The following is a 13,349-nucleotide window of genomic DNA, read 5'->3' on the forward strand; positions in this document are numbered from 1 at the left end:
CCATAAAATAGATAAAAAGAAAAACACACACTGTCTTTTCTAGGCTTGAATTCTAGCAGTGTCCTAGGAAGTCTTTCATGGTGGTTTGCCCATCTAACCTTTTGTCTGTTGTAGTATTCCATTTAGTCACCTGAACTTCTACTTAACTAATGAATAAAATCTTTAATACTTCTTTAACTTGTGAATTTCACATGGTTAACTGAAATTCTATAATATCTATTAGAGGGGTTGGCTTTTTGAGTGTTGCTTGTTTTAGAAGCTGTGTTCGCCCAGGCTTTTCTCTACCTAAACTTTCTCTACAAAGCTTCACATTCTCAATATCTGTAGCCTTTTTAGTTTGGCCTTTGAATGAGTCATCATGAAAGAGTTGGTGTTTTAGGATGACATGCACTGTAGTGCTTCTTGCAGCCTGATACTTAATTTCGAGAACTAATGGACATTTTAATGGCTTAAAAGTTTTGTTATCAAATGTTTGAGATATTTTGTGCCAGGAAGCTGGAAAATGAATGCCTTAATATCAATCTGTTGGTGTTTTTTAATGGTTTTTATACAATGTGGAAGGCTGAACTGAAGGTGTGCATGAGAGACCATTTGTTGTACAAGAAATTCTCTGCAGCAGAGAATGTACAGACTTTGAAGAAAAAACTTCATTTACAGAGGTTCTACATTGTGTAAATTTTTACTGATTGAAAAAAGGCCATTGTTTTGATAGTGTGAACAAACAGACTGATTCCTGTTGCCTGTTATTGAATGAGTCACCTGTCAGTTTTACATGTAGGGCATCTGCATGTGTAGCTATCCTGTCTCAGAATGGGAGTCTTGCTTTAACTGCATGTGATAGACTGTAGTTGAAAGTGAGCAGTTTTAGAAAGGAATAACAAAAATTACCAGAGTATTGTATCAGAGTGAAAGAAACATTTTAATGTTTATGCACAAAAATGAACTCACCAAAAACTGTAAACTGTCATCTGTAGTATAAGTACTGGCTGTAGAAGTGAAGAAAATATAGTAATTAGTAATTTACTTTAAAACTCTGCAGGTTGAGAGAGGACCATTGTGCTTACACAATGAATGAGACGCTAAAGCTCTTGATTTTAATCTTATCCTTCTGTTTTTTTCTAGGTTTAACTATAGATCAACACATCATCTTGCATCTCATGGCTTTTATGAATTTTTAAATTGGTTTGATGAAAGAGCATGGTATCCACTAGGAAGAATAGTAGGTGGAACTGTAAGTATTGTAATAATACATTTATTAAAATAAAATCAATTAAATAAGTAAAAAATAATTAAAGGTGACTTTTCAGGAAGTTTTTGAACTTTCAATACAAATGTGATATTGATAAAAGGAGAATCTTAATAAAAACGGCTTTTAATTGTCAGATTGCTACTGCTGAGGCTAAGTAAGTCAACATGCCTTACAACAACATTGTAACCAAGAAATACAGAACTTTCTTACATATGAAATTCTAATAAGTAATAGTAAGGGTATTATGGCTCCTGAAATTCTGGTATATGAAATCAAAACAGGAAAAACATTTAAAAAAATAAATTGTTACCTAAATCTCTTAAGGTAAAAGTTTTAATCCAATTATCTAAGCTAAGCAGACTTCATGTATATATGGGAAAAATTTAGGATTTCACTGGGAGAAGCCCTTGTGAAATTAGATCAGCGTGGTACCTGTACAAAGCATCAGGACTAGTTAAGATTAGTATCAATGCAAGTCAAAAGACAGGAAAGGTGTACAAAACAATCAAATCAGAATGCAATATCATTCATTGGAATAGCTTTAGTAACACTAAGTAATGCAGCTGTGTGTTTCTTAAGTTTATTAAAGCTTTTTAATACTAGTATATACCACTTAAAGGCATTTAGAAGTTTTTTGTAGCAGTTTTTGTAGCCTGTAGGAGTTAGAACCAATGTACCATTTGTTGTAGTATCTTAGAGATACTGGACACTCTTTATGCAACATGTAAGTGCATGTTTTCCATACCTGTCTTACACAAAATAAAACCTCTTCACAAAAAGAATTTAAATATATGCAGGAAAATGTTGAGTCATCTGTTAATTTGTTTGAATACAATGTCCTTCTTAGGTTTTGAAAGAAACCAAGGCAGGTGAAGTACATATTAACTTGTCTAGGATGTATTGATTTTTCTAATGTTGATAAATGTGGGAGGGTAGAATTCCTATTAAGAATATTCTAAAGTTCTCTAATATTCTATGGTGGATTCAAAAGGTTTGTGTAAGTATACGCTACCTTTCTTGGAGCACATCATAATTCAGTTTTTACAGGACTTTGCTTAATCCTTCGTATCCAAATATGTCAACAGATACCTTGCAAAAATGTAACATTCAATTGACTGACCATTAACTTTTCATCTTTAAAAAATTAAATATTATTGAAGCACATTTTCTCTCCCATTGATACCAAGAACTGAAAGAATAGCTTGGTATATTTTAAAGGAAAATGGATGTGACTGGGAAATTTTGGGTTTCTTTTTGATGTCTTAGGCTTTTGGGGCTTATTTTTTCATTTCCTTAAAACTGGTAGCTGGCTTGAAATTCAGTTGCAGATTTTGGTTTCTGCTTCCATACCTTAATGACAAATTGTTTTCATTCTATGATAAATGTCAAGCGAGATGGGATATTATCTGTATGCTGCTCATTCATTTATGAAGTAGATTATATGTTATTGTTAGCATTTGGATAAAATTAAAAGAGCCTAGGGTATTCAGTGGTGTTGTCAAAACATGATTAAAGAAGTACTAAAATAATTTTGGTAGCTTATGCTAATACTCATTGCTTATATCAGCTTAAAAATTATAGTTTAATTGCAAATGCTATGTAAACATGCATACCATGACAGTTTTCTGTTATAACCTAGTGTTCTGGTTTGTTTTGGTTTTTATCTCCATGTAGGTATATCCAGGACTGATGGTGACAGCAGGCCTTATACATTGGATTTTAAATATGCTTAATGTGACAGTCCATATAAGAGATGTATGTGTGTTTCTAGCACCAGTTTTTAGCGGCCTTACAGCTATTTCTACTTTCCTGCTCACCAGAGAACTGTGGAACCAGGGAGCAGGGCTTTTAGCTGCCTGTTTTATCGCCATAGTTCCAGGTTACATATCCCGATCAGTAGCAGGATCTTTTGACAATGAAGGCATAGCTATTTTTGCACTGCAGTTCACATACTATTTATGGGTAAGTAATTGCTGAGTCTTTTGCTTTGGAAAGGTTTTTTGGTTCCTCCTCCAACCAAATGACTGATTTTTTCTTAGAATCCATTGAATTCTTATTTTCCTCCCTCTCATCCCTCTTCCCCTTGGCTCTTGATTAGGCAAGTACTGAGAAGTCACATGATCTGAACCACTCCATAATCATGCTCTTCAGTTTGCTGTGTAAAAGCACAGTTCCACTGAAGTATGTGTGTCCTGTAGTAGTAATAAAAATGATGATGAGTCTAGAAATTTAAAGAACACTTTAGAGGGGTTGTTTGTTTTTTGGTTTGGAGGTGTTCATGTTGTGTGCAACAAATGTTAGCCTCCTTATATAGCTGGTGAAAAGCAGAAGACTCTGAATATGAAGTGTTTTGAATTGTGTTCTGGAAAGAGTTTTGACTGTATGGAGTGTCTGGGCTTTGAGTTCAGTATCCAAATTAAATGGTGAAAGCTTTCTAGAGTCAGATATAAGTGTTGTGTGCTTAGAAAGAACAGTCTTATGTCTTTTAATTTGCTGGCTTGCTAAAGCAGCATGTCTGCCTCTCCTTCATCTGTGTAGAATTTCATCCGTAAGGTAGTTTTGCAGGAAGGAGTTAAGGGAAGCTGGAGTATTTCTGGTCTGTTGAACCTACTTTTGAAATAACAAAACCAGCATAACTATATTGTTAATTCAGCACAGACACTGTAGGGTACTGTCTCTTGTGTATTCTGGAATGCCTGCACTTTTCATTTAGAGGGCTCTGTGTAAGTACATGGTCACTACAACTTTCTCCATAATTTTGTCAAGAGTTCTGATTTCATAAGTAGATGCATATTCACAAATGTTTTAGCTTTAGAATATTTCAAACTTGGGATGGTAGGAATATAATGGAAGAGAATTGAATTTTTCATGACTGAGTGACTGGTGTTGCTTAAATGCAGTTTTTTTAATCTAGTTTTAGAATAAGCTGCAGCTGGAAAGGTGTGCTGTGTTTGATAACAATAATAGAATCAACCTATGTTGTTACTTTAGAGTAACTGAGATATGATAGCACTTATCTGTTCTCATGGAATTCATATTTAACTAAAGTGCAGAGTGCAATAATGCTTGCATGAACTCTTGTAGAATCAAATACATTTTATAGACAACTTTGTAGCTTTTTTTAATGTCTGTTCTTCATTCCTGTTCTCCCTCACCACAGTCACCCCCATCAGTTTCAGACAAATTCATATTCCTAGGGGAGTTTCTGGATCCTGCTAAACCTTGAGTAGTATCTGGATGCTCTTGGTAACCTTAAGTGAATTTTTTTGGAATAGCTCTTCTGTCTGTAATGGGAGAGTGGGGTTGGATGCCAGACAAATTAAGGCATGGATGGTCTTCACTTAGAATTATAAAGTGCTCTAACATCTCAGAGAAAGTAGCACAGAGCCATTGCAACTACCTTTCTGCATCAGATCATAAGGCAGAGAGTTGGATTGTATGCTTTTGCTAGAGAAATACACCTAACCTCCTTTTGTGTGTGAAAGAATTGCAATTGTGTTACGGACATCAGTTCAAAAGCATCAAATATGATTTGATGCGGGCTAAAGAAGTTCTCTCAACAATTGTTTTGGGATGAAACTTTAGAGTATTGTCCAGAATTTGTCATTCATAAAAACTTGGTTATTTTTCCAGGTGAAGTCTGTGAAAACTGGGTCAGTCTTTTGGACAATCTGCTGCTGTCTATCCTACTTTTACATGGTAAGGCTTTTATATATATAATAGCTAAACTATTTGAGTAACTTACATAATCCATATGTTGACAAAGAATAGAAGAAGGATATTTTCATCTTTGTTGGAGCCATAATATAAAATTCTTGCTTTGTATTGTTAATATATCTTAAATATATAGCTAAATAACATAGTATGTAAAGGTAAAGTATTTAAATCAACATGATTAAAGCATTTTTTGGGGGGAAAAAATGGAAATATAATAACTTTACTTACAAATTTCTCGCAACCTGTGAATATGTGGTCTGATTCAGTTGGATTTTTATTTGGGTACAGGTAAACTAACGTATAATTTTAATATTAATGTGTCTGTGTGTCATTACTATAATGCAATAATAATCAGAATATTTAGAATGTGAGGACAAAGTTACATTTTATAATTTTGAAAGCTATTTCTATGGGTATAATTATGCCATGAAGTAAAGCTTACCATCAGAACTGATGAATGACTGCAATGTCATAATAAATGATCATAAGTGCCCTTTTCATTTTTAATCTACGAAAATGAAGGCTATTGCAGAGATTTTCCTAAGGGCTGACAAAGGGGCAAAACAGTAGTAAACATGAGGAGATAAAATAATAGAAGAATAGAGGGAACTGGTTTTCCCCCACCTCCATCTGCTGAAACATTGCACTAAGAATTCTTGTTAGTCAAACATGGGGTTTTTTTCCCCTAACTGATAAACTTTTTGTGGCTGTATGAAAAATAAATTATCCTCAAACTAGCCAGTGCTAGGACAGCCAAGCTAATTGCTTGGTGACAATTAAGATTGAGGTCTCAAATACTGCTTTTCTACCATCAGGTAACTAAGTTTGCAAAAACAAGGATGTTCTGGATTGGTTTGTGTACCTTAAAGTCAGGGTTAATTCAAAGGTTGTCTGGATGCTGTCTAGTTTTCCTCTAGCTTTAATGTCCATTTGGTTTCCTGAGAGACTTTTGCAGTTAATACAGGAGATAATAGCCTTGTGTTTGTGACCAAAGAGGCTAAGATAGCTATTTCTTGTTAAGAGTACATTTAATCGTTCCATTTCTCCTCCTTTTTGCCACATTGCTTAATAGAGAGCCACTTCTTTATAGACAGCATTGCTGTTGATATAGCTTTGCAGTGAAAAGGTCCTGTAGCTTTGCTACATGTTTAAGTCCAGTACAAAAGCTGCAAGTAAGTTTTTGAATTTTTGTGTTTATATAGCACCGTATTTTTTTCTATTGTGCCAGTTTATTGGTAAGATTCTCTAAAGGTGCCTTCATAAACATAACAGATACAACACTTTCACAATTTTACTGCTAAAAATCACACAATAACAGGTTCTTGGTGTGGGGGATTGTAAGTGAGAGTGATTGATTGTGAGAGTATGTGATCGTGTGTGTACATGGGATCAGAACTGAAGAATCAATGTCATCATGACAATCAATCCTTGAATGTAAATGGTGGGTGTTGTTACTTTCCTTTCAAGTTCTGTCAGCTCATGAAAGGTTCAGATTCATCTGTAACTTAGCTCCACTTCTCAGTGATTAGATGATAGAATTTTATTGCTTGTATCTCCTTCATCCCACATAGGTGTTGTCCTGCATTGTATTTCCCCTTTGGAAAGAATTTTGTGGAGTTGCCCTTCTAGATATTTTGCTTGAGTAAATTTTTAAGGCAAAGCATAATTGTACTGTTTGTTACATTGTAATAATTTGTCTTTCTCTGATGGAATTAGTCATTTGCAATGTAAGGTGGAAGTTAAATCACAATTTTGAAGTCCCAAGAGTCAGTCCTTGAATGGGAAGTTTGGATAACAGCTTGAAAGGAGAATGGATATTGCATGAACTGACAAATCTTTAACTCACTGTAGTAATTTGACTCATAGCCTTGCATTGAATTCAATATAGAGAAGGGTGTTTTCTCCTTGGATTTATATTTTTAGCCTTTGTTTTACTTCATCAGCTTCTGCTTCATATGACTTTTCATGTCAAGGAGGTAAAATAAAAGAAAGCTTTACATTGAAGCAATCCTGTAGGAGTAACAGCATGTCGCCACTCTTTTTGCTAATCTGTGAGGATGCCTCAGTTTTGTTTGAAAAGTTCCAAAGTGCATCTTCAGTATAATTTTCAGTGCTTAGATTTGGGTTCATATTTTGATAATTAGGGATGCAGGTCTCTGGTCTGTGCAAACTGTGACCTCCTTCATCCAGACATTTCCCTAAATTTGACAGTGTTCTGTTTGCATGTTTGAACTCTCTTCTATCTTACCTGTCTCCAGGTCAGTGTTTTCTCCCATTAAATGAACTTACCCGTGTAAAACATGATACTTCATACAAGTAATTAGGCAATAGGATTTTGATAATCTGAAATGAGTCACTAGAGAATTTAGATTATTTTATTCTACTTGTTTCACATTGTCTGAATTGCTTACCATAAATTTTGAAATGCTGGGGTTTGTAGTATTAGTGTCAAAAGACAGTAATCTTGGCCTCATGGTTTTTTTAGAATTTGTTCTATAGAACATAGTCATTTGGGTTTCTTTTTGGATTCTAGGGATTTAAAAATAGCTACAGGAATCTAAACCCTAAAGTACAATTAAAGTGAAAACCACATTAGCTACTGCATGCTAAAAATGAAGATCTAGGTTAGGTGTGCTGCATATGGGAGAAGTCTAGACTGTAATATGACAAGAGAACATGTTAAAATACAGATTATCTAGTCAATATGAGCCTTTCTAAATATATTAGAAATTTAGATAGCACATTGTAATGATAGCTCATTAAATCCTCACCTAAACCAGCAATCTGTTAATAACACTGTAGTGTTTCAGTTCTGAGTACACCTTCTCAACAGCTCTTGTTGCCACAGGTTTGCAATGTCTGTAATATTGTTGTATATCATTCCACGGTGCTCAGTCCTCCCTGCTTTCATGTGCATCCATACTCTTCCTTTTGTTCATTTCCCTACACTGCAACCTGCGCTGGCTGCTCTGGTCCCAGAGATTTGCACCTTGCTCCCCTTCCCCTCTCTAGCTGAAGATAATGTTCCCTGTCCTTGGCAGAAAGGGCATGGTGCTAAATTCGTCCAAAGGCTTGGATCCTATGTGAGATCATAGAATATCCGGAGTTGGAAGGGACCCCCAAAGATCATCAAAGCCCACGTCATGGCCCTACAGATCCTTCCACTGCCTGGTGTTGCAGCCTTCACCACTGGGAAAAGCCTCCAGCATAACATTCTAGTTTGCCATTTGGCCAGATTAGCTTGGAAGGAGGAGATCCAGGAAGGGTAGCCAAGGAAATCCATCAGCCCATTTCAAACACCTCTGATTTGTGGGCTTTGATGTGGTTTGTTTTTCATTTATAATATATATTGAGAAGGATTCTGGTGGTATTAGTAGTAGTTCTGACTGCTTGTGTAGATGGGCTATGTGTTTTCTTGTTAGACCATCAAGATGTATAAATCCACCATGGGCTGCCCTAAGAATTTGCAGATATTTTCAGATCTAATTTCCTGTTCCATTTGTCTTAGGTCTCTGCATGGGGTGGTTATGTTTTCATCATCAACCTTATTCCACTGCATGTGTTTGTTCTGTTACTGATGCAGAGATACAGCAGGAGAGTCTACATTGGTAAGTTCTGTTCATTGCAAAGTCATTCTCAAATACTTAAAACATGAGATACAAAATTATTGTACTGATGTGTTTTGTATCAAGTGGGTGTTAAGCAATTGCATATCAGATTGAGTTGTTTCAATTTGATTACTGATTATAGGCAGTTATTTTCTACAACATGGAAATAAGGAGTTGAAACATACTCATACTTTCAAAATTTCATATATATTGCTGCTAATTATTTTTTTTTCCTTTCTAGTGCATGGGAAAGAAAACTGGTTGGTTTGATGTAAAAGAACCCTATTAATGTCTTGTAAATATGCATTCCATGTGTGCCTTTAATAATGTTTTCTATTTTTTTATTTTCCAAGTATATAAAACAATTGGTATTTTTAAAAGTTATACAGCAGAAATTATGCAAACATCTAGATAAAGACATAAGAAATTTTGAGCAGTCATGTAAGTTTTAGATCACTGAGGAAAGGCATGCACAGTAAGGGTCTGTCCACTCCATGAGAATCCTTAAAATTTTATTGGATTAATTGGTCAGCCTTCCTTCCAATTTCAGGAATGTGTGAATAGGGATCCTGGGAGCCTAACTTTTTTATTGATTTGCCTGACATTTAAATACTGTGTAAACTGTTTTTACTGACACTTTACCAATAAAATCAGTTGGCCATGATGTAGGTGTGTGAATGGAATAATTAGTGAGCAATTCAGATATTCAGAGATTTAGAAGTTAGCTGGAATACTTTTAGTGTGAAGCTTTTACCATAGGTAGGTGGAGAACATAATGTGAGCTGAAGCATAATCGCAAAGCATTTCATATTTGTAAATATATTTTTATTCCTTATTTTAATAGTTTTATCTTTGTATTTTCAATTATTTTTAATGGTTTTTTAGTGCCTGCTAGAGAAATTACTCATTGTACATATGTGTGAACCATTATATATCACAACAATTGTTTAATTTACTCAAGTTCCATTTTGAATTTTTGTTATCAAAACTATAAATATTACTTCCATATTTCTTTGCTACTCTATGCAATTAAGAATTGGAAATTCATTAAAATTTTAAAAAGAGAGAAAGAGGAAGCTCTAACCTATCTTAGAAATGTTAGTCTTAGTTAACTTCTTCATTAACTACTTCTTCCTAACTTAAGGGGAAAGTAATTTATCTTGTTTTCCGTTTAAAATTGGTTTATTGAATATTTTCATTTTCTGATTTCTGTGAATTAGGCAAGAGAAAATTAGATCAACTAATTATAAAATCCTGAAGCAATATGGTAGCCAGAAACAATAAAGAATAAGTGCTCTTGCTTTTTCAGCTTTAAATTAACTAGTCTTTGAACTCATGTGGGAAAAATAGTGCTGCAAGTTCATAGGAATTAAAGGGTTTGGCAGATGTTTGTTTTGCAAATAGCTGCAGTGTTTTGAGATGTTATTGCCCTTCAGCAGTGAGGGATATGTACTGCCATGGAGTTGTCAGAATGAAAATGTGATCAGTGCTCTGCTGTTTCATTGCAACTGCTGTCTTAATTTAAGCTTTCATGGGAAGCCCTGGAGAAGTCTGTACATCTTACATTACTATGTCATTTCTAGGTTTGTTTAACAGGATGTTTTTGTAAAACAGGTAAGAATGTTCAAGCACTTCTGAGAGGAAATTCGAGTGTGCTTCACCTCCAAACTATTCAGATAGGGAGAAGAGTTTACAAAAGCTCCTTGAAGCAGGGAGAATAAAGATATTTGGGGAATTTCTGTTGCAATTGCTACTGTGCCTGCAACAGTCTTATAATTCTTTAAAAACTTACAATGTGCAGCTAAAACTTTTGAAAAATATTGTCAGCTGAGAATAGCTAGTAAAAGCTACATACTTTTTACTGTTATGGAGAATTTTGGGGGTTTTAATCTCTAGATCAGTTGTTTAAATGTATTTCAAGCTAGCATGAGCCATTTTATAAAGATTGTGTTAAGTTTAATCCAACATAACATAAATGTAGAAAACAGTATTTGTCAGAACCAAATTTTTAAAAATTTAAAAAAATTCCTGGTATATATTTCTCATAAGAGTGTTCATACACCAAGGAAAAGGTTAGTGGGACTTGATTGATATCTCTGGGAATGTAACTCAGAATCATGTAATGAGCAAAAATTCCCAGAATGTGAAGAGTTTGCCAATTTTAAAATGTTTTAGAGCTGGAAGGCAGATGACTTTATTAGGCAGATAGCTTCTGACCCATTTGGCATCAATAGTGATGATGCTGCTTCCATTTGAAAGCTCAAGCTGTGCTTTTATTTTTTCATCTTGACAGTGGCCAGTGTCTTTCATTCAGATCCTCTAGTTTAATCCTCTAGTTTAAACTGCTTACAATTCCAGTGTATTAACAGAGAGGTGAATAACCTCTTTATTCAGATACAGCAACCATTGATACTATTTTCTATTATTGTAGTCTCTCTTTAGTTTCTCATATGTTTAAAAAATAAATGGTTTTACACTTGGAAGGGTATAGATTTATGTTATGTTTGCACACTTCAATTTTATAGTTTTTCATACAATTTTTTTTGGTTCTATGTAATTATCAGAATATTTAATAAAACACATGAGGATCTTCCCGAATTTAAAACTTCATTTCAATAATTTCTTGTTATATGTCTTGTATTTTATCATTAAAACAGTGACCAGGCATATATTTATATCAACTACTTCAGTGTTCTAAAATTTCAGATTGAGTGGTTTTTTCTGGTAATTGTAATCCATTAATTGAAAGTATGTGGCCAGTATATGATTATACTCTCCTGAGAAGCTTTTCAGTAGGTGTTTCCTGTGTTTGTGTAGTGTTCTGCAAATTAAATTCTTTGCAAATGACTTTATCCACAGTAGGTCAGAATGGTTTTGTTCTGGAGTTGGTCAAAGTTATAACCATAAGAACAGCATGCAGGAATCAAAATTACCTTCTTGTTTTTGCAAAAACTGTGCAAACTGTAGAATATAAAGGAATATTAAAAGTTGGTGATGATATATTGTCCTGATGTTTCTTAAGTTCCTAGAAAAATTGTCATGTTGTGTCAATTACCTTTTTTTAAGATCTTTTCAGTATCAGGAACTCTGTAACTTTTTGAAAGAAGTGGGAGTAAGGGATTGGGATGGAGGTGGGCAGTGCACGTAGCAAGCATAGCAGTTGCAGGACTGGGCTTAAAAATTATTATTTACATTGGTCTAACAAATGTGAAATGTAGTGATTTATGCCAACCATTGAACTTCCACAGGATGGCAGTGTTGTAACAGTTGCATGGTACAGTAAATGATTTATGTTGTAGCAAATTCTTCAAAAATTGAGCTTCCTACAGAAAAAAGCATTTCAGTGACTTAAGAGGGCACAGGTGAGTAGCTAGGCCAAGCTGTGCAATACAGGTGCTTGAAAGAATAAAACATCCCTTCTGACTGGTTTGGAACTCAGTGCCCTGGGAGCACAATCCCTCAGCAAGGCCACATAGGTGCTATGGAAGTGACACCACTGCTCAGTGATGCACTCCTCAGAACTGACCTCATGGAGGTTAGTAAAGGACTCCATGAGAAAAGGGATCTCCTCGTAAGATCCAGGTTATCTATAGCTAGATAGTGGTTTAGGATTTGTAGGACTATAAAAATATGACAGGTGAATTATTACTGTTTTCCACTGAAGGAACAGAACTTCATTTGGACTTTAGATTGGCTGGTTACTTCAAATGTAATCAGCCTCATGGCTTTTCAGATTTGATCTTTTTATCTTCCCCTTCCCTCTCTTCTTCACCCTGTAATATTGAGGATCAAAACCTCTTTCAAAATAAAGTATATGAATGTTAATGCATAAACAATAAGGATTTGTATTAATAATAGTAATTAATGATGCTCTTGGCCTCTGTTTTCTGGGGGTTATAAATCCCCAGGGTTAAAACAGATCTATCAATTCATATGCTTAATATTAATTTTTAATTCTGTTTTTGTTCAATTTCTCGCCTTCCCTCTGCTCTTGTGTTACATAAAGAACAATGGTGCCTGTTTGCGTTTTCTAAAGAAGTAGTGGACTCTTAAATGTTTTCCTTTTTTGAGGTCTGGTCCCTTCAATTTCTCCTCATATAGAAAGCTTCCTGTGTCACTTGTTATTTGAGAGCTCTTTCTACATCCATGACTCTCAAAACCAAGATGGGAAGAGAAAACTTTTTACAAGCTGAAGAATCTTAGTTAAATGGTTTATTTTCCTAGGAGGAGATAAAATAGTGCAATTTGAAAGAACAGTATGCTGCTACATTCACTAAAATGGGTTGCAATGGACAGCTTCATTCTAGTCAGTGAAGAGAAAAGTAATTAGGATGGCTGAAATATTTAGCATACTACAGTTCTGTTTTGCTGTCAAAAGAGTTAGGAGACAAGGAGTTAGGGGACAAGGTGGACTCCTCTCTGAAGATGGAGCCAATGCTTTTTCAAACATGTATTAATTCTGTTCCCATCTTTCTCTTCCCCTCTCACATTTTTCTCTCCTAGCATATAGCACTTTCTACATTGTGGGGTTAATATTATCAATGCAGATACCTTTTGTGGGATTTCAGCCAATTAGAACAAGTGAACACATGGCAGCTGCAGGTAAGAAAATGAAGCTTCTGCATCCAACAGCCTCCTTAGCACAGGAAAATCTCAAACACTTGCAGCTTTGTTTCCTTGTATTAGAAAAAACACCAGCTAACAAAGCAAATTGTTAAAGAAAGAGGTACAATTTAGTGTCTTTTGGGAAGTTTTCTTTCCAATTGACAAAATAT

The 13,349-nt window shown here is 34.8% G+C and overlaps 1 protein-coding gene across 1 annotated transcript in view; it reads left to right on the top strand.

Moving 5' to 3' along the window:
* STT3B (STT3 oligosaccharyltransferase complex catalytic subunit B) overlaps nucleotides 1-13,349 on the top strand; it is a 50,685-nt gene that overhangs the window by 21,290 nt on the left and 16,046 nt on the right. Inside the window, exons 2-6 of the mRNA XM_030226842.2 lie at nucleotides 1,123-1,231; nucleotides 2,924-3,211; nucleotides 4,883-4,948; nucleotides 8,475-8,574; nucleotides 13,078-13,176. Of these exons, the coding sequence (XP_030082702.1) occupies nucleotides 1,123-1,231; nucleotides 2,924-3,211; nucleotides 4,883-4,948; nucleotides 8,475-8,574; nucleotides 13,078-13,176 (662 nt within the window). The remainder of the gene's footprint in view (nucleotides 1-1,122; nucleotides 1,232-2,923; nucleotides 3,212-4,882; nucleotides 4,949-8,474; nucleotides 8,575-13,077; nucleotides 13,177-13,349) is intronic.

This window comes from Serinus canaria, chromosome 2 (assembly GCF_022539315.1).
Source record: "Serinus canaria isolate serCan28SL12 chromosome 2, serCan2020, whole genome shotgun sequence".
Classification (NCBI taxonomy): Eukaryota; Metazoa; Chordata; class Aves; order Passeriformes; family Fringillidae; genus Serinus; species Serinus canaria.